The 27,521-nt window shown below is 44.2% G+C and overlaps 1 protein-coding gene across 2 annotated transcripts in view; it reads left to right on the top strand.

Moving 5' to 3' along the window:
- The first annotated feature begins 18,603 nt into the window (after window positions 1-18,603).
- The window catches only part of LOC104571213 (gamma-aminobutyric acid type A receptor subunit rho1), a 30,651-nt gene continuing 21,733 nt past the window's right edge, over window positions 18,604-27,521 (top strand). For both annotated transcript variants that reach the window (XM_010218296.2, XM_010218294.2), the window contains exon 1: window positions 18,604-18,852. In XM_010218296.2, coding sequence (XP_010216598.2) covers window positions 18,731-18,852 — 122 coding nt within the window. In that variant the 5' untranslated portion in view covers window positions 18,604-18,730. The remainder of the gene's footprint in view (window positions 18,853-27,521) is intronic.

Below are 27,521 nucleotides of genomic sequence, written 5' to 3'. Positions count from 1 at the left end.
TCAAGGACTTTCCTCATCCCAAGGAGGAAAGTGCAGCCTGCAGAGGACCTGTATGTCCTGATATCCCTCTCCGAACACACACCCTGTCCGTCACATTAGGCATTTTGGATCAAGAGGGAGAGATGCCTGCCAGAACCTCTCTCAGCAGAAGTGCAGCCAAAAATAAGTATTGACTATGGGATTCAGGCAAGCCCAAGCCTCTGCCTCCAATGCCAAAATAAGTCCTGTGAAGCTGCTGGTGAATATTGTAGCAAGCTTCTGTGCTTGGTGTTTTGCTCTCCATCCTGTGAAATCTCCCCTTCTTTTGCTAACGATGCTGGCAGCAAGACACAAATGGTCTTGTCTGGTAGCAGCAGTGATGGCTGGGTTTGTGTGCTCTTTAATTTTAAATATATGCCATGGTTTTGTAGGCCGAGAAGGAGATTATGTTCATCAGAACATTTGCTTATCAAGCTGAAACTCAGCAGAGTGGGAAGAGCTTGAAGTGGGAAGATCCAGTATGGAAGTTAGAAGCCAATTCAATATTCTGAAATCACCTGAGTCAGTGTTTTGGACAAGGAGATTCAAACAAATCACATGGGTAGTGGGGCAGGCATTAAAGCTCTAGCAATACCCTTGCATATACCAGATGTAACATCCATCCCCCTTTACCAAAATAGCAGACAAAAATACTAATAAAATTGCAGCTATTGATTGGGCTTTGAAATCTTCTGCTTACTGCAGCAGTAATGCTTGCATTTTCAATCTGAAGGGATTTGAGAAGCAGACTTGAAAGGTTCAGCTCCAGAATACCCAGAATTTACCAACTGCCTCAAGTATTGCTGCCTAAGTTGAAGCCTGTTTCTATGGTCACACCAATTTAGTGGAAACAAAATTGATTAGAGAAACTCAAATCAAGACCTGTGTCCTGCTTTCATCACCCGTGTTACTAACTGACATAAACAGAGTTGTGGTTGTTGATAAAAGGCCACAATATGGCCCTGGAGTTGCTAGTGAGAACAGAAGGGAAGGCCTGAAAAGGCAGTATCTGAAAGGCTTGTCCTGCCGTTTCCTGGCCATGCCATCAGACACGGGTACTGACCAACGTCACTCTGCTCAGAGCTGAAACCTGCATACTTCCCACATTCACCAGTGGAGGTTAAAAATTACCTGCTATAAGAAGGCAGGAAATATTAAAGAAATAGCTTACTCCATTTTTGGGAGGTTAAACCCCTGGCATAAGAAAATGCATTTCTTTAATATTAGCCCTTTTAAAGCAAAAATCACTCCCGTGCTTAGAAATCCAAAGGGAGTAAACGGAGGGGACTGCTCTAGGCTGTCAGAGGCAAGGCTGGAAGAAGGTGCCAGAACTGGTATCGTTGCATCACTGAAATGGGAAGAAAGACCCTTGGCCCCATTTTGCCAGGCTTCCTGCATTGCCCTTGTCCATTTGGCCTCTCAGTGCCTCAGCTTCCCCGCCAGGGAAACGGGGAGCAACGACACTCACCTACCTCGGGAGCTGCCGGGAGGCCGAGCGTGCACAGGCGTGGAGAAGGGTTGCGCTTTCTGCACAGGAAACCTTGCGGGAGTCTGAAATGTTTTCTCATAGTTACCACTTGTGTCCTCTGAATCGGGCTAGCTGGGAGCAAGCGAGAAGATCTTATCAGATATCGACATGCACAAGATAAAATTGTTTCAGTTATACCCTCCATTCTGGAAGACTAAATGGGGCACTTTTAATTTGCAGATTGGGCTGGTGTCTAAATATAGCCCATTGGCCAGAAGGTAAATATTGCTCATGAATACTGCCTCCTGCCATACAAAAAAAGACCTAGTGCTTTACTTTGCCATCTGTTTTTATTATGTCTCTTTTCTCCTTGAAGCTTATGTGGTGACAGACACCGCTCCGTCTGTCCTATCACCTTTTGTACTAGGGCTACCTATAGCTTAAACACTGATTAATAAACCTGTTTTGAACAGGCTACCTTACTCTCTATGTGTGAGCACATAGCTGATGGAGCTTGGTTTGTAATGAAATATCCATGTTTGTTTCTACCAGGCACAATTACACAGCCCACAAAATCCTCAAGGAGGGTATCTTTTATTATTATCAAAGGCAAGAAGAAGTCTCTATCTTGGGCGCAGCTTATGCTCATTGCTGGTTCAAACAATAGATAAAAAGTATAGATGCCAACACAACAAGGATGTCTGCATCCTATAGGTTATGATGAATTGTGTTTTCCTGCTTAGGCGGAGGTGACTGGCTAGGCATGAAGGCAGAGCAGGCAGCCGGAGGGTGATTATGGAGGGGGCATTTCACCTTCCATCTCTCCAGGGATAGAAAAGGCTTCATTGACACAGCGTCACTGCCAGCAGCTAGATCCAAACAGTGCTTTGGGATACAGCACCCAACGCAAGGCTCCGAGCACCGTCGGATGGATGTCGCCCCTCTCGATGAAGCCCTGAGCACCTGGACAAGTCATGAGCCACGGGACGGGGTTTTCGGGAGTACATAAGGGTGTCAAAACCCCACTGGTGACTGTGCCATCCCTGAATAACCCCATGCAAGGGGCAAAATAGCAGCCCAGCTCATTTGGCACCCGCCTGGATCATACCTTTACTGTTTTTTTCTCTAACCAAATCATGTCTTTGAAAGACAGCAACTCTATATATGTGTTTACATATGTAAAATGTACATGCATGTAACATAAAAAGGAAGACATTAGGGTGTCTGCTTACGCTAAATAGTGCACAGATATGAAATTGTAACATATTGTATGTAAACTACCATTTGTAATGCGCAGGAAACCTTACAGACTACAGGCTATACTGGACTGAAGAAAGGCTTTGAACTGGCCAGCCAAGGGCTAAGAAATGGGACTCCAGTGAATTATTTCATAATTAAAAATTACTCCCTCTCCTGACCTTTTTCTTCCACAGAAGGCTGCGTTGAGAGGCATACAAGGAAGGCTGGTGCTAAAATGGCTGTACAGCTGGCACAGTGCACAGTCCACTGCGCTGATTTCTGTACTCAAACTTGGTAATAAAATAACACATGGGAAGGATGGAAAGGAGCTCATGGCATTATGTGATTTTAACACGTTATTTTAACTCTGTGTGGAGTTCTGTTAACTTAGAGTTAAAGCCTGCTGATAAAGAAATGGAATAAACATCTCACTTGTAACTGAATTTAAATAAAAAGCAGCCTCAAAAGACAGAAGAAATTCAGTGGAAGCATGCAAGTACTTTTAGGTATGCAAAGCTCCTTGGCAAAACCCAGCCATTAATTATAGCTGTAAGCCGCAGGGACCTTTTGTAAAAAAAAAACAACCTTCAATGGAAGAAATTTTAATAATTACTCCAAATTTAAGGGGGCATTTTCCAAAGCCCAAATGGCAGGTAGATTTCTAAGTCTCCATTTGACTATAAATGAGGACTGACCATTTAATTCCTCCTTTGTGCCTTTGGAAAGGTTGTCTCCACAGTCACTAATGGAAGATAAAACCGCTCTTAGGTCCCAGCTGCCAGATCTTAGCTATTGTGCCTAGCGCAGATAATAAGAGTAAAAAGAAATGTGCATAGACTAGATTGATACCAGCACGGCTGAATAATGGCTCTTGTCTGTCAGATGTCCACGATGAAAAGATTACAGTAAGGCAGGCAGCTGAGCCAGACATTGCTCTGCTAAAATTTAAAGGAATGGAAAGGGTATTCTAAAATAACAAGACTTTAGCACTATTCAAATTAAAATATCATCCAGTCTGACACGAAGCAGATAAATTCCTTTACAAAAATGCTATTTGAAATACAGTACCAGAGCCAGTCCTTTCGTGGGTAGGAGAGTGGTTACCATTTCCCAGGAAGCCAGGCGGGTGCAGAGGGAAACCAGCAGCAGGAAGGGCAGGGACGCAGGGTGGCCGCTGGGCTCTGCGGCGCCGGGCACCCACGTGTGTGTTTTGCTGCTCACAATGAGGTTGCTGGGCTGGTTCTGGCCACTGTGTTGGCTCTGGGCGCATTTCTGCCCACAGCTTAGCTGTGGCTTGCTGCCTTTGCTCAGGCCCTCTCCGCAAGCCTACCAAGGGGTGTATTGGGCATATGTTCCTCCAGGAGCAGCCCAAATGCTCAGCTTTGAGGCAAGGGCAGGGCTGGGAGCACTGCAGGGGTTGTGAAAAATATGCGCCCCCAGACAGCCAGACAATTTGCTGTGAATAACGTGTGCCTTCGTGCTGCCAGTTTTTGGCGTTGAGCTGCATCGTGCTCATAAAAAAAGGGCTGGGTCTGACCTTGAGGCAATGCAATGGAGCCCTTCCCCATGTCGTCTTGGGACTGTGTCCTTGCTTGGACAGTTTTCCAAATGGAATCTCTTCCCTGGGTCTTTCAGGAGGCTCCAGGTGTTGGTCTGTGCAGTTGGAACCACAGAAATTAGCTTAGGAAAAGAGCTCGAGAGCTCAGTCCATGGCAAATTGATATAAGCGACATGGAAAAGAAAAAAGATCTTACTGCTCTACTTGTCACACAGATTTATAGAAGAAAATTGCATGTTGAGCTTAGAGGGAATTCAGGGAGGGAAATAAAAGGACAAGTTAATTGTAACGACAGTTTGAATTACTTGAAGAAATATATTTTGGGAAATGGGACAGACCATTAAAGTTGTAAAACTCTCTAGCTTCCTGGCTCTTTACATTTTATCTGGATTCTAAGTAGGGTCCAAATTCATTTCAAATAAGAAATGTTAACCCTTTTTTCGGTAAGGTACATAATGACCACATTTTTGTGTGGTGCCATCAAAAAGAGACCTTGGATGCTGTGCACAGATTGCAATTTCAGTGGCCTCCAAGTAAAAATTTTGCTTCTGTTTCATTTACAGTTCCAGAACGCCACAAAGTGGGAAAAGCAGGATTAGTCAGGCATTAAGTAGTTGGAAAAAAACACACGCTATAAGGAGCTAGCCAAAAGAAAGGACATCTCAGATGCAACAGAGAATACCCTTAGCATTTAATGCATGTGGAGAGGTGCTCTGATGGGGCTTGAGGAGGATTTTATACGACTTGTGCAGAGGGAAGGAAGCTCCTTGGTGGAGGCCATGGCCATCGCAGGGTGCTTAGCCCACAGCCAGCCTGTGATGCTGATGCCACCCGGGGGAAGGGGACAGTGGACATTTCCTCCATACTCGGACCTCAGGGCCAGAACAGTGTTTTCTGAGTCAGTATGTGCCAACGACCATTTTCTACCGAGCACGCCTCGACTATGTGATTTTTGTCTGTGGAGAACAGCGGTGCCCTGGTCTGCAGAGTGACCGCTGTCTGCAGGACATGTGCTGCCCCAGAGTGCTCCCACAGAGAGGGCAGCAGAGGAGGAGGAGGAGGAGCCCTCACTGAAAGTGTTTGCCCCTTTGGAAAGAGGCTGGTGCGGAGACAGAAAGCAGAGGAAAGGACTGAAATGGGAATGGGAGGTAGGGGGACTGCTCACTACTTTGGGTGCAGTGATCTGCCCTGTGCTCTCAGGTGCTCTTTGCTAGCAGAGGGCATCCCAACTGTGCAACTGATTTTTTAACTGATCTGTTAGATGGAGATGGAGCTTGCTGAGCTGCACAGAGCCCTCCCCAAAGCTCATTCAAGATGAGATTGCAGTCCAAGCTCTGTGGATGTCACTCTTCACCTTGCTAATGTGCTCAGAAGTCACTGCCAGGCAGGCAAGGAGAGGCCCAGGCCATGTGCTAGCAGCACTGCTTGTTCACGAGCTCCACAGGGTGATGCTTGTCCCTGGCCGTGAGTCGCCCATGGCTGCTGGGTGGCCGTGGTGGCCCCTGAATTCCATTGATGAGGTTGGTAGCGCCCGGAGCACCAGGGTGAAAATAGGGGAATGCAGCCAACCAACTGCTAAGCAAGGAAAGCGGGTGCTGCAGCACCGGGGCCTCCAGCCACCGCGCCGGCAGCAGCGGGTGGCGATGCCGCCCGGCAGCAGCCTCTGGCTCGTCCTGAATCCTTCCCGCCTTCCTGCCCGCATGGCAGTGCCACACGCAGGGAACAAATCCTTCCTCCTTATGCTTGGCCTCCCCGCTATGATTAGCACAACCACGGGAGACTGAAATGTGAAAGAGCAGCTGCTGTATTCCCTCCACACAGCCCAGCAAATAAGGGTTTTAATTAAATTCATTTGGAAAAAAAAAGAAAGAAAGGAAAAGAGGCAAGATGAGGGAAAAAAAATCCCAACCAAGTGAAAATGAGTGTTTTTGTGGTGGTGCCAAAAGCAGTATTTTGCCAAGCCATGAGCCATTCACTTTTCTAGCTCTAATGTTTTGCTTTCTCTTCCCTACTCCCCTGGGAGCTGATGTGAACAACACAGGCTGTCAATATGCTGCCCACATCACAGTGGGGACAAAAGCCATCAAACTCTGTGACTTACAGCACTCCAGCACAAAACACCCCTGTGTTGGTGCTTTGACGGGGAAGAACTCACTGGGGCTGTTTCCTGGGTACAAACCTTTCCTGTAGCACCATTCCCTAGCTGTGGGAATGCAATAAACCAATTAGTTTAGCAATTTCTAACAGGGTAATCGGAAGGAGGTAAAACAGCCAGTTGCAAATAGAAAAAAATACGTGCTATTTGATTTAACACAGGGAGGAAACAGCCTCAGAATGAACCCTAAGGTTTAAACTCAAGCAAGTTGCGGGTACCAAGCAAGGCCTTATAGGCATTCTGCATCGCCAGGTGCTGCCCAATCTTTCCTGAGCCGGCGAGGATTTTAGGCAGGCTGAGCTTTTCACTGAGCTTTCATCCACCGAACAAGCGAAAAGCCACAGGAGAGACCTGGCCCAGCTGGCTCTCAGAGTAAGGTCAGGCCCTGCAAACAGCATCTGGGGGCTTGTGGGTGCAGGCTGAGAAGAGGAGCAAGAAGGGGCAACGTTGCTGTGGCCTCGTACTCGCTGTGGCCTCGTACTCACTCGGGCGAGGGAAGTGAAAGAGCTCAGGCTCTGAGCCCATGGCCGGGGTGGAGGGGAGCAAACGAGGGCAGTTCTACAGGGAACAGATTTGGCGGGATGTGGAGAGGCCAGCTAGCTCGTTCCCTTGCCTGGAGGCAGGGCCCACTCTACTTAAATCATTTCTGACAGATGCTTGTCCAGCCTGTTTGTAAAAAGCTGCAAGCCCACAACCTCCCCTGGCATTTTATACCATGGTTAACCAGCCTTAAAATTAGAAAGCGCTTACGGGGATCTAAAAAAATCTCCCTTGCTGTAACTCAGGACTGTTATTCCTTGTTGAACTTGCAGTGGATATGAAGAAAGTTTTTATACTTTTATATGTATCTGCAGGTTTCCTGTTGTTCTTCCCTCCCCTGGGCTAAACAGCCTCCTCTCTGTCTGTGTCCCTTGTCAAAGTGTCCCTAGCTCATCTAGAAAAGCCTTGCAAAATCCTGTTGCAATCAAGATGTATGGCTCCGACTAGCTGGCATCATTTCTTTCCATGCAAGAAGCAGCACGGCAGTATCTGGGGATAAGTATCAGCTTCTTAGCTTGGTCTAGCAGAAGTTTGTGCATTTCTCTAGCTCCATCTTCTTCTCTGCTAAATAAGCTACAGCTCTGCCTACCCTGTGCATTCATTGGAGGCAACGGTGTTGGCATGGGCAGCCTCTGCTTTTTGCTCTTCCTCTCCTTTCAGTCCACAGAGAGCAGCACCCAGCACAGACGGGAGCGATCACTGCGCATCATTTTGTTTTGGTGTCGAATCTCAATGATTAGCGAGAAGGATGAGCTTGCCCTGCTGAGCAGGCGGGTTCTGGATCCTGTAGAGACTCCTGGAGCTGTGAAGGGAGCAGATCTGTTCCTCCAGCCCACTTCCCCGCACAGAGCAGAAGACACCTTCACAGAGAGGGCCAACTGTTTGCACAAGGTGAAAATAGTAGTGGAGGCTGAGGTTGGAATTTGACTTCCTTTTGTGTGCATATTTGTTTTTTGACCTATTCCATTAAGTGCCATTACGCTGCTTAGAGATGATAGCTCCTCCAGGAACAAGGCCTCATATTTGTCTTGAAACCCACTAAGATTTTTCAGCAGCCCAAAATGACTACTTTTTTCAATATTTACAAAGCTATTGCAGGGCAGAATAAATCTCGCACCTGACAACCATAAACAAATTCATGAATTCCATAGATGTCATTAAGGGTTCTTCCATGCCTTCTACATTGCAGCAAATTTGCATTCCTGCCATGGTGGAAAATAGTGCCAGATCCCCCATATGCTTCAAATGGGGGGTTTCCAGACACAAGAGGGTTTTCTCAGCTCCAATTTCCAGAGGAGGCAAATGAGGCAAGAGAGGTGGGAGCAGAGCTGGCCCCCGGCCACGCTCGCTCTCCTGCATCAGTTAACACGTGGGAGGACAAGCTGCCAGCCCCTGTGTGTCTGCGATATATATAAGTGCATTTTCATATTACATCTAATGTAATAAGTCAGTTAAATGCCCCCAGTTCAGCGAGGGCAGCAAGTTAATAAATTGTCATTACCAGCAGTTGACAGTTGGTTAGCACAGATTAATTCCTAATGAAGGAAAAAAACTCTTTATGTAATGCAATGCTTTTGGCGGTGGATCAAGGGTTGCAATCATCTACCCACAGCAGACCTCTAAATCCGGCTTTGTTCTGCAGGAAAAACAGACCTAAAAACCTCCAAATATCCTCTCGTTTTTAAAGGTTATGATTCAGCCAGCCTAAGGCAGATCCTCATTGCAGGAGGATGGAATTTATTTCCTGAAGAGTACAATATGTTGAACCGGCGCCTGGTGATGTGACGTGCTCCGCTTCCCAGCGGTGTTGCGGCAGAGCCGGTCGTGTGAGGCGCTCGGATGACGTCGGTTTAACCCGGCTGTGGGATCTGTCCAGCAGCCCATCCCGGCTGGACATGGGACACGCTAACAGAGTGTGATTTCCCTCCCGAATCCCCGCGTAGCGCACACGGGCTTTGCCCTCACGGCTGTCAGGAGGCTCCTGGTACTTCTCTTTCCACCCAAAAGCAGCTGCATCTGGTTTCCTTGCCCACCCTTGAGCCCTGACTTTACGAATCGACTTCTGCACTCCTCTGGGCAGAGGGAAATACTTTGCTTTACCACATCTCCAGGCTCCCCTCTCAGACCAGGACTCACAGAGGTATCTGTACCCCAGCCCAGGAGGCTGAGATACCCTCCTAAAAGCCTGAGATCAAAAGCAAAACTAGCGGGAATGCCAAGTACACAGAAATGTCAGTAATAATGTCTGGTGAAGAAGAAAAATCATTATGTTTATGCCATGAGCCTAGAATATTGATATAATAAAAATGACTCACATACTGGAAAGCAAGCGTGACTTGAGAGCTTGTTTTTTATTTATTTTTATTGACAATCTGATAGAAATCACCCTGTTGATTTGCGGGTGATCTCATAGAAAGCACTTCAAATAAATTTTACATTATGGATTAAAGAAAGGATGATTTCCTTTTTTTCCCAGCATTTTAGATTTTACGTTATCTTGATTTATTCCAACCAAATACTCATGAAGGAAACCGCCCTCGAGCTGCACCGTGTACGCAGGTCACACCAGGCTTCCCTGGGCTGGGAGCAGCCCGAGGGTTGGGGAGCCTCAGATGGGAAAATAAGCATAGACTGGGGCAGTCAGCATCTTGTTGACGATCTTCTTGAGTTTGATTTTTTTTTCATTACCTTACAGTGGCACTGTGAAAATGGGCCTTGAAGGATGGACCTTTTCTATCCGCTCCCTTCCCCACCAAAGGCTGTGTTTCCTTCCAGATGCCTATGCACATACGGTTCCATGTGTTCTTTAATGTTAGGGTAAATTCCCCTCATACACTAGATAACAGGAAAGAGAATATCTCAATCCATGTGTCTACTCAAGACCGGTCTCCTCACCATCTCCGAGTGATGTTTTCACATGGGAACATGACCCCCTCCCTTGCGAGGGAGCCCTGCACTGGGACCCCCTTGCTGGGAGCTGCCTCCTCACACTGCTCCTCACTCCACCTCCTGCAAACTTCCCTCCTTGGGGACAAGTGGGGACTCGCTGTTTGCTGTTCAGTTGAGGTCTTTCCTCTCTTAAGGATATATCCAATATGCTTCTACTCTAGTGTGCTTGTGAAGGGGTACTCTTTCAGTTTGTGCTATCTGGAGCTAGTCCTGTGCAAGATAAATGCTCCTTCTCCTGTCTGTTCCCCCTCAGTGAGCTGCTGAGGCCTTTCTGACAGACTTTTCCTGCCCCGATTCCCTCTGGAGCTGAGCCTCCTACAGCTCAGTGGCTCTTTTGAACGGCTTCAGCACTTGGCCATGCTAGTGGGACGTGCACAGATTCCTATAACCAACAACAGCCTGGTTTTGGTTTGGACGAGAAAAATAAGAAACAATGGTGAAACCATGTGGTTAGTAAGCGGAAAAAAGAAAAAGAAAAAGCATTTTTTTTTTTATAACATAGCTTATCTATCATATTACAATCCAAAGCTGCAGGCCTTTCCTTTTCAACATCTGGCACTTTATTCTTTTGCTACAGTTCCTGCCTGCCGCAGGTCAAGGGCTCTGGCCCCGCTGAGCTGGCTGTCCCCTGCTGAATCACTGCTCCCAGGCCTGTGCAGAAAGCCCTGCTTTGTATAATAAGGATGACAGCACCTATGGGAGGCTCTTAAGCTTTCTGGGAGGAATGGACATGTCTACCCAAGTTATATATACATGTGTGTGTGTAGAGAAGCTGGAATTGTGCAGCCTCAGGAAGAGATGGTGGTGGTGGCAATATACCCATTGTCTTCATCCCCCTAACTAGTGGCTAAGGATGTGGCCAGTCTCTTCTCAGGCATGCTTGGCGAAAGGGTCACAAAGAGTCACAGCAGTCGCAAGTTGTAGAAAGGGAAATTGCTTCTAGATATAAGAAAAAAGCTTCCTGGAGTGGCCATGGAAACTTCATCCCTGGAGGTATCCAAAACTCAACTCTACAGGGATCTGAAAAACCCTATATAATCTTCATCTACCAGGTGTAAGAGCAGAAAGTATTGTTAAGATTTTTTTAATGGATCCTAAGGCAAAGCAAGCATTTTCTTCACTGTATGCAGATCAGAAAGGAAATAAACTTTCTTTGAACTTTCTTTTATAGCTCAGTTTATACTTGTATAAAGGTTCAAATACCCTGGCAAACCGAAGGGAGAAATTAAAACCATGGCATGGGATAAATGCATTGGTAGATATGTTGATAAAAAAATCTGTCTCTCAAAACCAACTCTTACCAAAGCAAGGAACCAGATATCAAGATCAAAAGTCTCATGTCCAAACCCCATTGTTTTATGACATTGATGCGAAAAAAGCCTACTTCCAAAAAAGCTCAATGGATAAATGATAATTTGCACTGCAAGAGAGACATCAAAATTCCGCTATTAAAAAATAGTAAAATATGAAGACAGAAAATAATAAAAGCTCTATTCAGAATATAAATTTGTGACACCACTAAGACTTGACAGCTAATAGCTGCTTCTGGCCTCGTAGCCTGGGAAATGATGGGCTTTAAAGTCATGAAGTCGTTGAGCCATGACTCAAACCAGTACTTGAGAAACCTCAGCAGCCTCCGCGTAGGCCCCGGGGATAATGCTCAGAGAAGCAAATGAGGGGAAGAGGCACCTACTAATGCTGAGCAAGCTGCCCAGCATCACAGGTCCCACACTGCTGGAGCACCCAGAGCAGACAGCGCGGTGCACGTCACCAGTGACGGCACGGCCTGACCATAAGTGGGAACAGACCTTGCCATCCAGGCCAGGCACGGCCGTTATGTCTCATGGCCTTTACTACCCGCTGGGTTTCATCCAGCACCACTTGCCATGTGCACCCGTGTGACGTCCCTTGAGGCGTTAGATGAGTTTCATCCTGCAGCCATCCTCTTCTGCAAAGCATGTGTGTTATCAGGAAAATTCAAAGGACACTACTAACCAGTGTCACTAACTAGTGTCTGGACCTTTGCCTATGTTATTCCATTTACTCCCTGTCAGTGAGCCTTCAGCTTTCCCGATCTGCTTTTTGTCACTGTAGCCTTAAGCAGAAGCAATGGAATTGCAGGAAGAAATTTCTATTTTATTTTTGCACATTGACAAGAACAGAACAGAAGAAGAATCTGTCTCTTTGGGGAGATATATTCTTGGAAATATATGGAAACATATTCTCCTGATGAAGCTTTATCATTTGCAGACAAATCTGAGATGCATTTACCAACCAGTTTAAAAATATTTTCATTATTTTATCTTGATATTGTGTTCTTGTAGTTGCTAAATCACAATGCCCTGTGGTACAACACCAAATGCCTTATAGGAGGCATAATGCCTTACACTGCAAAGCTTCATTTCCACCAGCAAACATAGTTTAAATTAATCAGAAAAGGATTAGCTTGGAAAGAACTATCTTCTTTAAAGTCATGCTAATTGACATTAATTTAATTACCCTTTAGCTCTTTATTTATTGAGTGTCATATCAGCCACTCCAATATTTTGCCTGGGATCAGTGTCAGACTGACAGGGCTGTAATTACTCCAGTTGCTCATTTAATTCCCCTCTAAATATTGGCAGAATAGCCCTCTTCCAAAGCACTGCCTCCTCTGAATTCCAATTGACAATGCTGTTACTGTTACTTATACTTGCATCATCTTTTGCCTAGAGAAGGCCCTGTTGGGTTTCCTGTGCTCGTGCTGCAAGAACAGTTGCCCCTTCTCTTCTGCTCCATTTTGTTGCTGTCTTGTTAAAAGCATTTTGAATTCTTCCTTGGTGGACAGGCAGAGACATTTGGCACATTACTGATTGGGGTTATGCTGGCCCTTGAGAAAAGGAAACCGAGAGGCCCTTTTGGCTGGAAATGTGCATATTGCAAACAAGCGGAACAGAGTGGGCTCAATAGGAGAGATGAAGAACAGAATCTAGTAGTCAGAGCAAAATTAGCGCCTAGCCAGGATTTGCAGAGCTAATTTCAGTTTGGGGTGGATGCTTTGGTCCCTTTTAGTTCCAGATCTTCCAGCTCAGCTTGCAGCCTTTACGGAGCAGCCCCACCTGGAGCGTTGTGCTCAGCGGATTAGCGCGTATGGGGAGCACTGGGGGGGCCTTAGCACCCGCAGCACCCCACACCGGCCTTCTCTAGTACTCCTGGGTGTACTAACAGGCAAAAATACTTCCCAATGGGCTGCAGACTGCACTGACGTGCGCATATTTCAGTATTTTAACCTGTTGCTTATTAAAAGCAACTGTTCTAGTTTTAGTAGCGGTGCCGAGTGCATGCAAAGCTGACACAATGCTGAGAAGCTGCCGAGCAGGCCCCAGCGACAGGACACAGCTCAGCACACATGGATCTCTCAGACAAGTGTGCAATCTACCTAAAGGCACTTGCAAAAACCAAGTAGGTCTCCCTGGGGCAGCGAGGCATCGTGCGGGGAGAAAAGGAGCAGTCAGCGGACAAAGGCATCGCTGAGCAAAGGGCTGCAGTGACAAGCGGGGCGCTGTTAAGGACTTGCCTCGCTGTGGTGCTGTCGCTTTGCTATTCATGTAAGCAGCGCAGAATCGCATCCAAACGCATTAGTCCCGAAGCGCTGCAATGCACTGGGGCACATTGCTAGCTGCAGCCTTTCAGCTCTCTGCAGGCTTGGCCTATTTCCCCTTCCTTTTATACAGCGTGCAATCCATTTAGGGATTTATAGCGGCTTAGAGGCACATGTCCTGTGCCTTGCCTCTACTCGCTTTGTATTCCGTGATAAGAAGGCTTGGGGTTACAGAGTCTTCAGCATTTCTCTCCCTTCCACCATTCACACTGAATAGAAATCTAATTCATTTTTGTGTGTGTTTTCTTGAGGTTCGCCAATGTCCTCGTCACTCACAGGAGATGTCCCAGTGTTTGCCACACAGATCCGCAGACCTGCTCTCACGTGATGCTGTAAGCAAGGGGTGAAAGAGAGACCAGAGGAGAGCAGAGGCATAAAGGCAAGTAAGATAATGAAGCCAAAAGCAATCTGTGAGGAAATCCTTGGTCAGTATAAAGTGACATGATTCCCATGCACTGGTTTTTAATGCTGAGAAGTAAAATCTTCTGATTAGGACATCCACCCTCTGCCCTTTCGCATCAGTTCTTGGTCTCCCACAAAGGGAGTACCTCAGGCTACAGATGGGAGAATTTGTATCTGCATTTGCCTCTTCTGCCTGCAGCAGAAATGCTTTTTCCCCTTCTACTTCTGCTCCTTTAGCGTCTGTCATTGCAGTACAAATGCTTCGTGTTCCCATGCTCTGTTCACTCAGCTCCCTGCAGAGTTTGATTTTAAGGCATGTAAAGAGCAGAGCTGCAAAGGCAACTGCTGACACCACCATAGAGAAATTCAGTGAATTTGTCACTCGTCCCCAGCTTGTTCAAATTTTATGTAGCCTCTGTGTTATTACCTCCTGTTCTGGTTCTGTATACAAAAATATAAAGTACCCAGCTGACATATTTACTTATACCAAGTGTATTGGAGGTTATGTTCTCCCAAAAGGATGTAAGTCTACCAGTTAAAAAGGGACATAAGATTCAGGAGCCTTGCTAACTCAACATTAAACCTGATTTTAAAAGCCTTTGACAACACCCTGACTGAAGGTACTAATGGTGTAAAAAGCAAGTACTCTGACTCTGCCCTGGAGACAGAGAACACTGTTTCTGAAAGAAAAGAGCAGCATAGGGTAAATAACTTTCCAGAAGTCCAACAGCATTATATCGGTCAGGCAGGTGCCCTTGTAGTCCTCCAGCTATTGCAAACTTAAGTCACGGCGCAGATGCAGTGACACGTTCCTCTCTGTTTGCATGAAGAGCTTTGAGGGAAAGGCTGACATGACACTCAGCAGGAGGAGGATAGAAAATGTGAACACTACTGACATTTCTATGTGTGGCTGCTGCAGTCTCATTTTAGCTCCAGGTATATTTATATTATGTCTACTATGTATATTATTGTGATATTTAAAGCTTCGGGTAAGCAAAGAGAAAGAGAAAGCCAGGTTCATGATTTGGCTGGAGTTGTGACAGACACACTGTATTGCGCCCTACTTCTTGGGCATTGCCAGTACTTCTAGTGTTTTAAGATTCCTGGTGACTTGTATAACCATTTTCCAGACAAGATTTCTAATCCTGACAACATCAGGATCTAACTAGAGGTCTGACTTAAACACACATACACACACACTCACACACAAAAAAAAAATCTTTTTTTTTTTTGTTCTGATTATGCTCTCATTTTTAAGACAGTCTACTTACTTACTTACAAATAGACTGGCTGAGCAACCAAGTAGCTGGAAACCTACTGTAAAGATTTTAAAAGTACTAATTTCTGCTTGAATTCTGTTTCATCTTTCGTGTTCAGTTTTTTCATTTGTCTCAGCTGCCTGAAATGTTTTCCTTTCTGGTGAATTATCATTTGTATTCAGCTCCCACTGCAACCCTAGATAAACATGCTATCATCTGACTCGAAGCACAAAAGCCTTCCAAGAAAGACAGCTTCAGCTTTAAAAGCAAAATAAATGGCCTTCCCTGTTGTGAAGCTCAAAATTGCTCCATTGAGTGTTTCATGTCTATAGTCTACCCTGACCTTCTGATCTGTTTCCAAATCAGCTACTGACTGTCTTAGGGGGATCTGGCACAACCACTCCATGTGCTGCCAATTCCTTCCTGCCCTGACCATTGGTGGTATAGTTACCAAACTCAAGGTATTGTAGCTTTCCACTGTATTTTAAAAGTTGCCCTGAGATCTCACAGTGAATGTTGTCAGATGTATGTGGAATCTGGAATGCAGATGATATGTTTAATTTCAAATTTGTAAGACTCATTTGATGGGTGGGCAGGAAAAAAAAGTTGTGAGATTATCAATTCAAATAAAACTAATGTAGTTATAATATAAATAGTGGTTCATTTTATTATATAAATAGTGGTTCTAATATAAATAGCGGCTCAAATTTACACTATTTTCTCCTGAATGCCCAGGGAACAAAACAGAACCAAACAGAAACATATCAGTCCATAAGCTGAAATAATGCAACAGTTTGAGAAAACCACAGTCTGCTCACAGCTAGTCTACTAGCTGTAACATCAGATGAATTTGTTGAATATGCTGTTCTTTGCAAATCATTCATTCTGTTCTTGTTCAGTGTCCACAGGGCTTTCTGTCTACTGAATGAAAATAGTGCTCTATCTTTTAATCTCTTGTTGTGGTTTTATGCTCCTCATGGAGAAAGCATTCAAAATTAACTCTTCACCTACTAGTAAGATCAAGATTGAGCAGAAATTTATGGCAATATTTAAAAAAAAATCTTCAAATTTTCTTTTATTCTTTCTTTTTTTATATATCAGTTACATATACAACTGCTCTCTTTTCCCTTGATATCTGAATTTTCCTCATTTGTTCTAATTTTAAGATACCGACCTCCCATCATTTTTCTTCTGGAAAATCATAAGGAAGTAATGCTGGAAGAGTAATTAATTAAGGAGTAATTTAGTCTTGCTCCAGCCCTTTTTTTTTGCTAAGACAGGATCAACTATACCCTTCTTAATGAATTCTAGTGGCAGCAAGTGTAAATCCTTCCCGTATGATCTATAGCACCACTTCTATTACTGTCCTTATTGTTAGAAAGGTTTCCTAGCGTCTAATTCAATTCCTCAGCTCACTTTTCCCTTATTAAACTTTCAGGATATTACTCTCTGTAATATCCAATGGCCATTGGAGATGATAGAGAATTTTTCTCTTTGCAATAACTTCTGCATACCTGAAAAGAGACGCTGTGCCAATTCTGCCCTTGCCAACTTTTCTCTTTGAATTGGGCATCCAGCTTGTTCACAGCTTCCTTACACGTCACTTGCAGAACATGGTGTGTTCTTGCACGCTGGCACTGAGGCACCGGTAACGGCTCTTGAGGCACAGCAAGACAAGCAAAGCTAAAGCTACCAAATGTTTACCTACACCCTATATATGTCTCCTCAAGACCATTCTTCCCTGTCTTGCTTATCAGAATGTTGTGTGAGACAGAGTTAAGAGCTTATCTAAATACACTGTTTCTCCTTGAGCTACTAAAATTGTCATGGAAAGAAATTAAATTTGTTCAACATGTTTGTCCTTGATCAGTCGATGCTGTCTACTCCTTATCCAGCTGTTTTCTTCTGGGAGTTGTCTCATGATTTGTTCCCGATTTTCTTCTATGAATTGCTCATGTTCAAATTTTTCTATGAAGAATAATGAAAGAAAAAGAATAGGACTTGAACACATTTTTGGCCTTGATATCTTCTCTTAGTAAAATACCTCTTTTAAATCAGAGGATGAAGGTTTCTGTTGTCTTATGTGTAACAGGGCACTACCAGCTTTTACAGGAAAGATAAGTGAATTCATCTTTATTCGTTGCTTGTCAATCCCCATTGCTTCCAGGAAGCAAGTAACCAGCGATTTTTAAAGATGCGAACAAAGTTATAGAAATATATTCCAAAGAGATGAGACAGTTTCTTTTGATGAAAAGACTTCATAAAACTTTATGTAGATTATCTCAAAGAAGACCAAGAAGAGATTTGATTTAAATTTATGCATTTACCATCAGAGATGAAAAAAACAGTTATTAAGGTACTTTTTATCCTCACTGAGAAGGGCATATGAATCAGTGGACATTGGAAGAAAATAATTTTTAGAGACAAGATTGGTTGAACTTTTTTGAATAATAGGAGTTAGCAGGTGACTGATTTGGCATTGCTTGAGTCATTCACCATCTCCTGAAGCCCACATGACTTTGTGCAAAAAATGTTTTAGCCCAGCAAATCTCTACATTGGATCTTGGAAGATGAAATGAAAATCTCAGTGTCTCCTGATGTGGTGTTTCCATGGCTCCTGAGACAGTGTTCAGGGTCAGTGAAGTCAATAAACCTGAGGCTGCCTGGACCAGGTAGAGATCTGCTCCCCAAGGTCTTCAGAAAGGTCCTTCCAAAAGAGAACCCGCCACTCCACCACACACTATTCTGCTTTGGCAGGATCTCTTCTAGATAGCCATATGCAGAGAAGATAAATATCTGCTCCATGCTCATCCCTCCATGTGCTCACCCTGCTCTCCTGGATATTTTCCATGGACCCCACGCACAGCCAGGCTGTGGAACAGCAAGATACATGACACAAGTCTTGAAAACACCAAGCACTCCAGCCACAGCATTACTGTGTCTTAAAGTAATGTAGAAAAATACAGAAGATCAATATACTATCCTGTAGATCTAAATAGAAATTACAGCATTTTAGTGGAAGCCAAAACGTGTTTATTAACACTATTTAACATGTTGGACTCCCTATGACAAATGTCACTATAATATAAATAATTTCAGTAATTAAAGAACTACTTATGACCCCCATCTGACCAGCTCCACTATTTCAGTTAACCAGGCAGAAATACATACATATACTGTTTTCCACAGGTACATGAAAAAGGTCCAATTTAAACCAATTTATAAAATAGCCTGTTTGGACAAAAAATAATTGTTCTCTGAGAATACAGGAATTCAACACTGCCAGAAAATCCCTGCCATCTGACGTAGAGGGATTTATAGGTTTAGTGGAAATTGCTTTCCCCACTGTCCAGATTAAATACTGCAGGATGATTTTTTGTATGAGTAAACATCCTTCCAATAACGATCAGACCGATAATGTCTTAAAAAGAGAAACGGAGTCTACATTTTGGGTTTCTTCTTCCTGTATGGACTATTTCTGGATACAGAACCTTAAAGTATCATGTTGACTGTCCATAAAATGCATTTTAGCATCATCTTGTTGTTGTGGGGATGGGTTTTATGCACTGAATGCAGAGCCCATCGACAAGGAAAGGAAATACATGAGGTATACAAGAAAGGCAGGTGAGTCTCATTTTTTACAATCATCAGGTTTGTTCTATTTGGAAAAACGTATTATTACAGATGAACATGTAATATCTAACAGAAAGCTGGACTTTGCATGTGCAGATTGTGATTTAATATATTTTCTTTTGCTGTTTTTGCCAATGTATAAGGATTAATGAATTTTCTACAGTGTAAAACATTTGTCCCAAAAATAGGGGTTTGTGGAGGGTTTCAAAGTTTAGAATAGTGAAGAAAAAAAAAAGAAGCACTGAACTGTATTTATTGTGGTTATATTTGATGGAGTATTTACATGAGAGTGGATAGGAAGCTTAGATCAGGGATTGCTTTATTGGCTGAGGTTGACTGGGAATTTGATATGAAAAGATTCAGAACTTGTTTTCTTATTCCCATATTGGATTGTTTTATAGCACTTTTGAGGGGGGAAAATGCCAGTTTTTCTGCATACCTTCAGACTACAGTCGGTTAGCACAGGAAACAGAAAAAAGGCATTCAGAGTACTGAATGAAGATCAAATATTCACTCCATATTTTCCTTCCCTCTCCCTCTCACTGTCAAAGTGGCTGTTTGAAAATTTTCCTCCTACTACCTTGCAGACAAGCACTTTAAGAGATTTTGGTGTGAGAAAGATTTTTTTGCTATAACTGTTTCATTTTGAGTTTTGATTACTTTTATTCTGCTGGGAGAATATTTGGAATTTTATATGAGGATTTTTAAATTCAGAGTCATCACAAGGAATATCTGGAGGAAAAATCTTTTTTTTTTTTTTTTTTAAGATGGCATATTTAGATGGAGTCACTGTTTAAATGTTGTCTACTTCTGCTTGTCACAGACTGTTTACAGTTTCTGCTTTGCTTTACTCACTGTTTGTGTTATTTAATGACTTCAACTCAACATCAACACTGCAAAGTGCCCTGCAGTGAAAATGCAAGAGTGCTTGCCTTCAGGAAAAAAAAATGATAAAAACTTGCAAGAGAGGAAAGCATAGTGCCTTTTTATTTTCCAGTAGCCCCTTGCACCTATGTCTTAGAAAAGCAAGACAGGATTGTGTTATACAGCAACTGCAGTGTCATGGTTAGCCTGGGGGGTTCACGAGCCATCTTGCATGTACGAAATGGCTTCAGTAGCGACGCCACCTTAGCGGAGGTGGCAAAACTGGCAAAATGGATGCAGTTGCTCTGGTCGTGATCAGCGTCCAGGGGCTGTGGCAAGATAGCCATGAAGCTTTTCTTTTACCAGAGATTTCGTGAGAAAACAGAAGGAAGTATTAAAAATATGCAAAAAAGGGGTGTGTGGTGGGGGAGAAGCATTCAATTCATATAGGAACTACCTGTTCACCTTCACAGGTGTAAAAACCCTGCAACTGTGTCTAGACTCTACCTCACAGTGATCCTGTGATTATTTTCACATGGGAAGTAACGGATATTAGATGACTTGGTCTGAATGGCCACTGTGGTGGCCAGGGCTTGGAGCCACTCCTGTGAAGGAAGGTGACCCTGTCAGGCAGTCACAAAGTGTCCTGTGTCTGGGGACACTGGTCCCCTGCCCTCCTTGTGCAGCTGTGCTGGCCTGGGAGGCCATTTCTGGCCTATTTCAGCTTCAGAGTTGGGCAGTATCTGTAGCCAGGAAGGCTGATGGACAGAGGGGAGCAGCCGTGGTGTCCAGCAGCAGCAAGGCTCACCAGCAGCGTGGTGCCCATGTCAGCGCTCACTTCGCCCTGTGATGTGATAGGCCACTGATAACTTTAACAGCCTTATATTTTTTAAGGTCAGAAAGGACCTTGTATGCTGGACCGCTAACTTCTGATAGTTATTCTCAATGTCAGATTAAATTCGGTATAGGTTTGAAAGTTCTTTTTTTTTTTTAACTTCAGTTTTCACCTATTTAGTCTTCTTTTCAGCTAGATTGTCTCTTCTTCATCCAAGTGTTTGTAGATGGATCAAGTCACTTCATCTTCTCTTAGGTATATTCATAAAGTTTCTTAAATTTCTCACTCTAAAATGTCTAAAAGGACTCAGTCTTCTGCTTCTTTACCCCAGTCCTTTCATTACGCTTGCACAGTCCACAGCAGATCTGGGCACACTATTTCTAGAGTGCTTATGTAGTTGCTGTATACAGAGTAACTCCTGTTGGTCTTTTGGAACTACATTAAAGGTCTCCATTGCAGACTTGCAGTGGAACCTCATCCTACAAGTATAGCCAGTCCTCTCTGCTTTTACATGCAGTACCTTCACATCTAGGAGCAGCATTAAGATGCTGATCACATGAGACAATTATGAAGTAGGCAGGGTCTCTGCATTATAGTCTTGTCTTTTTCCGTTGCAAAAATAGATCTTGGGAGAAAAACAGGACAAGAGTGGATGCAATGAAACATCAGAAGTAGAAGTTTGTAGTGAATACTGCTCCAGAATATTTTGGTGTGGATATTTCTCCTTTCTTCAAGACTCAATTCTGAATATTCATTCTGCAGATGTTACCATAACTTGCTGTTACTCCTTCCCAAGCACTACGATCTCCTATTTCATAAGGCTTGAGGCAAGAATAAAGAGAGTTTATTCCATCCCCTCAGTGAAGCCTCTCTCTGTTGGCTACAACTTGCCTGGGTGCACAAGGCTTACCTGGGGACACAGACAGGCCTGCGCGGACATTAGCTGCATGGGCTGATGTGGAGAATCCATTCAAAGTGGAAAACATAGTGGCCCTGCTGGCTCCACAGCAACATGCGCAGGGCTGGTTTAGTTTGCACCCATGTCTTTTTAGCGTTTAGGGACACGAGACCATCCACTTGTCCAACTGCTAGAGCTCAAAGCCATCTACCAGTGCAGGTAGCTGTTGCAGATACCTGTTGCCTTGGCTGTGCTGCTGTTTTCCTTCTCTTCTTAAGAGATGTGTCCCGCTCTGCTCCTGATTTTCACAGTGTAGTTGTTGGAGGAAATACAAGGGTGTTTAGCTTGTTTCTTTTGATGGTGCCATTCGACTAGTGCCATTTTACTCCAGAAAGACTCACAGTTGCTCTGAACTCTGTTTTCAAATAAAAACTTAGCAGTTTCAGCAGCATTCACTCAGCAGTTTTCCATCCCAGGGCTTGCCTGTACATGTGCCCCAAAATGACCCTAAAGCCTTCACAGCACTGTCGATAGAGGGGATGAATGGGGTCTCCAGGGTCAGACATCATCTCTGTCACACTTTTTAGCAATAGAGATACCCCAAAATAGCTCTTCTAGCATGAAACAGAAAGGCCTTGAAAAAGTATGGGCCGAGAGGCATGGTTTACCTCACCAGAGTTTACACAGGCAACACTGCCATTTGGGGTTGATTTGGCATGACAGGAATTTTGCAAAAGGTCCTGAATAATTCATTGAATGAGAGGCTGATGGCTGATAAGCAAAATGTATCAAGATAATGGCAAATAACTGTTGGTCTGAGTACATTAACAGAGAAAGTGGCAATGTAGCTGGCTTTAATGCATGGGACTTAACAGAGCCCTCTAATATTGTAATTCACTGTTAAAAATACCTGTATGTCAGTCAAATAACCAACTAATAATAACCAATCTTTGCTAATCTCCAGGACAAGTCTCCTCAAAGGAATTCCACTTTAAAGAACGGCAGTACAAAAATAAAACCTTTCTCATCTTGCTGACCTGTTCACAGCCTGCAGTCAGCTGCGTGCAGATCACGCAGGGTTTGCAATGCTTCCTGCTCCTGCTAATTCCACTGTGCCAAAGCTCCTACAGGAAGGAGCTGGGATCCAGGGCATCAGCATGGCAGCTGACTGCTGCTTTCCCAAATGTTCCCTCTCTTGAAAAGCCACCAGGCAGCCTGGGGGGCACCAGAAGGGTAGTCTAAAGGTCACAAGTCTTTCAACCAACCAAAAGGCCGAAGTCTGTATTGCTAATTAGACTTACAGAATCATTACGGCTAGAGAGAATGAGCAATAGGAAAAGAACTGGCCTGGAGCTGAGCCAAGGTTGTTCTGCCAGAGCCAAGTGAAGAGGAAAAGAACTTTCTTTTAACACTAAAACCTCCTCAGCCAGCATTATAACCACTATTCAGACAACTGACAGTCAGCAGAAGAGGTTTCACTGTACAAGAATTATGGTTCTTGTTTGTTTAATCTTAGCTAAGAGACTTGCTTTTAGTCATGTCCTTACTCATTCTCTGCTGGTGTTGTTTACCTCAATCTGTTCTCCAAATAGCAGCAGATTTTCTGCTCCTCTAGTGCTCCCTGCCCATGTTTCTGTCAGTAAGAGCTATCTTTTACAGTAGTTGAATGTCATCCTCTACAACAAACCCTTTCCTTGTTATCAGAAGGTCGCTCTCATAGCAATAGAGCTTTCTCCTTATAACATGTTCCCATATTGTTATAATTAATGACACTCTCCCTAACAGATGGGATCTACCTTGCATCATTACGGCCATGGTTCCTTCCCAGTCCTTTCACAAAGGCTCAGATCCTGCTGAACTTTTGCAGCATTAAAATTACATTCCTTTGCTTTTGTTAAATTCAGATAGGACTTTGGTATTATCAGCACATCTGTACTTGGCCATGCTGTCTGCAAGCTCTTTGCAGTCTGTAAATCACATATGGATATTCTTGTACCGTCACTGAAGCTACCTGCTATATATAGAGTGAATTTTAACTTCTTGCCCTTTGCATGAAAAAGACTTGCTAAAGCAAGCTGTCTTTAGAGCAGATCTCCAGAGTGCAAGGTAAGCCTGCAAAATGCCCATCGCCATATGAGCGACATTGTAGGCAGTGAGCCAGATACAGTGAGGTGTGAGCACCCACCACTCCCAAGCCACTGTTTTTTGAGATCAGCGTAGGCATTGGCAGCACTGGGTATCACAAGAGCAGTAAGAGGCCCAGTGTGGGCTTAGGGGCAGTGAAACAGTGTTGTCTCCATCAGTAACTTGCTTTACCCTTTCTTCCTTTCACCTCCATGCCTCCTTGCACCTCCACCTCTTTTCTTCCTTTTCTTTCCCTTGTCTAACTTTCTTGCTCACTCTTTTTCCCTGAGGGCTTCCTCTACCCTCCTCTTCACCTGCCTCATTTATTTACCCCCAGCCACAAACCAACTTCCCTTTCAGGATTTTTCCTGCTAGTTCTTACTCAATATTATTCTATAGCTTCCCCTGGTCCTCTGGCAGCCATTTCTGCTGGCTGTTTTACCTCTTCTTCCACTTGCCTGAAATCCTTTCCTTCTCTCCAACAGTGTTCCTATCCTTTATGCTACTTTTATCCTACCTTATCCTACTTTTTGTTATTCCTCTTCATCTTTTTCTTTCCATTCCTGTAACTTTAATCCTGTGTAACATTCTTCAGAAATCCCATGTCTTTTCTCATAACCCAATCTCAAATCTCCTTTCTTTGCTTTTATTGTCATTGCAAGTGATGTGTCTGTAAGAATGATAGATTCTGCTATCCTCACTATCACCAGTCTGCTTTCATCCCTTCTAGAGTTTACTTTGGACCTACACTCTTCATGTAGTCTTTATTCAATCTTCTGTCTTTATGCAGGTGACTCAAGTCAAATGGTTGCATATACTTCACAGACCCATGTACCATTGAATTACTGTACCACTGATGATAAAATCACTAGTCAATGCAGCTACCATGTAACTTGCCTGAGGTCAACAACTTCACATTATCTTCCAGCCTATCATTACGCCAGTGAATTGCATAGTTAGTTGATGTCTTTCCCTTCATCCATCTACTTCCCCTATTTATATACTTCACTCCTGGCACCAGACTTGCTTATTCCTCCAGCCGGCACAGCAGAGCCCCATAATGCTCCTTCTGCTCTCCCAGTTCCTTCCTTTCAATTTATATAACACAAAACTGAACAAACATGAACCCTCTGGATGCATTTTCTGGCACATATGGGAAGGCTGAGCTTTTATTTGTACAACCCCAGGCATAGTATCAAGATCTCAGCTGCCGTTACATTGCTGTGAACAACCAGTATGTACGGGTCTGCTAAGGAAATGCAAATTTCAACTACATATATATGTCTCTCTCCTCAGCTTAGTTTGCATTCTAAGATTGCTTTTTGTTTAAGTAATATTGGATTAAAACAGGTTTCCCACTGAATTTTCTGTATAATTCAAAAACAAGATCAACTCTCACCTCAGTATTTCTCAGATTTTGTAATCTGGATAGAGAAACTAGCTCTCTCTCCCCATTTCTTTTTATACATTTATGCAATAGCAAGGGGCATTCACCAGCTTTACACCTACTAAGCATAAGGATACATGACTGGACATACTTAGAAGCAAATAAGAGCTTGCCAAATGCCAAGATAAAAAGCATTCAGTGATTAATTTTCCTTAATTTTGAATGGCTTATCTACAACTCGCAGGCCTGTAAGTCTAACAGGTTAAGTACAAATTAGTGAGTTCCCATCATTCCCGTACTTGGAAGTGAACACGTTATACAGTGCATCCCACCTCTCACTGGGCATGCTGATGGATAAGGAAAGCTTCCCCTCACAGTGAGTTTGCTTTATTCTCCCTCAGGTATGGGATGCTTTTTTCTCCCTGTTTCCCCACCTCACTTTTCCTCCTACCTCAAAGCACTTATTTAGACTCTGGATTCCCTCCCAGTCCTCACTCCGACCCACTGCACCGCCTATGCACTGGCATCTCCTGGATGCTGTTAAGGTGTTCCTAACTCATTGCAAACCAGAGGAATGTGTCATGGCAACTTGCTGTGGTCCCCTGTCCCCAGCTCCTTTTCCCTCACTGGGGGCAGAGAAGGAGAAGATCTCCCCCGGCCACATGTGTCACACGCAGTGCAGAGACCGGGCTCATTCCCAGAGAGCAGTGCTCACACCTGCATGCAGGAGGGCTTCATAGCCCAGCGAGGACCGTGGAGGACGCATCACTTGTCCATTGGCGAGTGCCACTTCTGCCCAGTGCCACTCTGCGATGAGCAGGCCCTGCTACTCACATTTCTGCTTGGGCATCTCTGCACTGCAGGACTTCCACTGTGCAACAAGGAGGTGCCATTTGATCCTGACCTATCCCTTCTGCTATTTCCAACAACTTCTGCGCTGGCGCTATCCAGTGTTTCTCTCTGTGCCCATCTCCCCTACACAGCCTCTTCCTATCTCTTTAGTTTTGCCTGGCTGTTTTGCAGACTCAAGCTCTCCTTGCCCCTGCCTCTCTTTTTCTCTGCAGAAACCTTCTGTGTGTTGGTGCAATGCAACTACAAACCACATCTCACCAAGTTCCTTCCCATAGCTACAAACCACATCTCACCGAGCTCCTTCCCACCTGTTTCCTTGCTTGACACCAATGAGTCTGCTTACAATATGAACCCATGTCATCAACCACGTATAGAACAGAGAAGCAAACGAAAGCTAGACAAATATTTAAGCATAACTCATTATTAAGCTTAATCTTTTAATAACCTTGGACAAGAACGGTTGGCAGGGTCGAGGGCATTCTCATTAATTTCATTCATTTCATAATCATTTTCTTCAGAAATTCCTTTCCAAATATGGCCAAAAATGGCCACCAGCTTCAGCAAAAGCAGGCTTAGCAAGCTCAACATCCTCCCTCACCTTGCATCAATGGGTAGGATAGGCTGTAGATTACCTGCACTGCAGCACAGCATGAGCTGCAGAAATTACTGCAGGAGTTTTTAACAGAAGAAGACTTGTATCTGACAACATGAAGTGTGTGGTCACGTCAGAGGATGGGAGTGTGGGGGGAATCTCTAGTCTTTGTGCACTGGAGAAGGGTTGGGGGCATCATCCATGCATGAGATAAGCTAGGGAGGGAAGGGGCACCCTGGGTCTCTTTTGCAGCTGCTGGGCTTCCCATGGCAGCAGGTGCCTCCACTCAAGGCAGCAGGTTCAGGTTCAGTTGCTCCCTTAGCCCATGGCTAAGAAGTTGCAGTGATGCAAGTGATCAAAGGGGCAGCAATTATGTCACTGTGGCGTTATGACATTTAAACAAAATTTCTTGAGACAGGATTGGATCTGACATCTCTTCTCTGATCTGCCATCCTGTTTACAGATCTAAAAACACCATAAAGAGTAGAGAGGTCAGAGTGTCCCCAAATTTTCTGTATTTTCCCTTTTCTTATAGTAAAAAACTGTTAATCAATATTGAGTTAGACAGTGCTGCATGTCTCCTCTGTGGAAACGAGTGGAACCAATTCCTTCTGGAGACACCATTTGTGAAGACTTTGCTAATGATCTATCAAATGACACTCTTCGAATTTCACCTATAAAGACTGTAAATTGTTCTGCAAGGTTGATAATAATAACATGCTGGTTGTTGGATATGGACGTGAGCCATTTTTACTGTGCATAACCCACAGAGCAGGTCATGGGCCAGGACCTTCAGCTCTCTTTGGGGATGCACTGCACGTGTGTCTCCATGTCAGATGTGTGTCCCCATGCTGAAGGCATGTCCCCATGTGCCGGCCGGCCTCAGCTAGTGCTAGCCTGACCTGCTAAACCTTTCTGTACTGCTCCCTGAGGACAAACCCTTCAGACCTGGGGAAGGCCGTGTGAACGAGGCTCCACTTCTTGCAAGTCCAAGGTGGTCTGTGCAGAGCCACTTCAGACATCTTCACTGCACCAGAGACATCCTTCACAGAGGTACCTGAGGAACTTGTTTTGCCCCCATCACCCTGCTAACCATGTGCCACAATCA

Source organism: Tinamus guttatus, unplaced genomic scaffold (assembly GCF_059628265.1).
Source record: "Tinamus guttatus ecotype Peru unplaced genomic scaffold, ASM5962826v1 Tinamus_guttatus_pri_ptg000070l, whole genome shotgun sequence".
Taxonomy (NCBI): Eukaryota; Metazoa; Chordata; class Aves; order Tinamiformes; family Tinamidae; genus Tinamus; species Tinamus guttatus.
The sequence above is the reverse complement of the archived record's forward strand: the minus strand, read 5'-3'. Positions and strand labels throughout refer to the sequence as shown.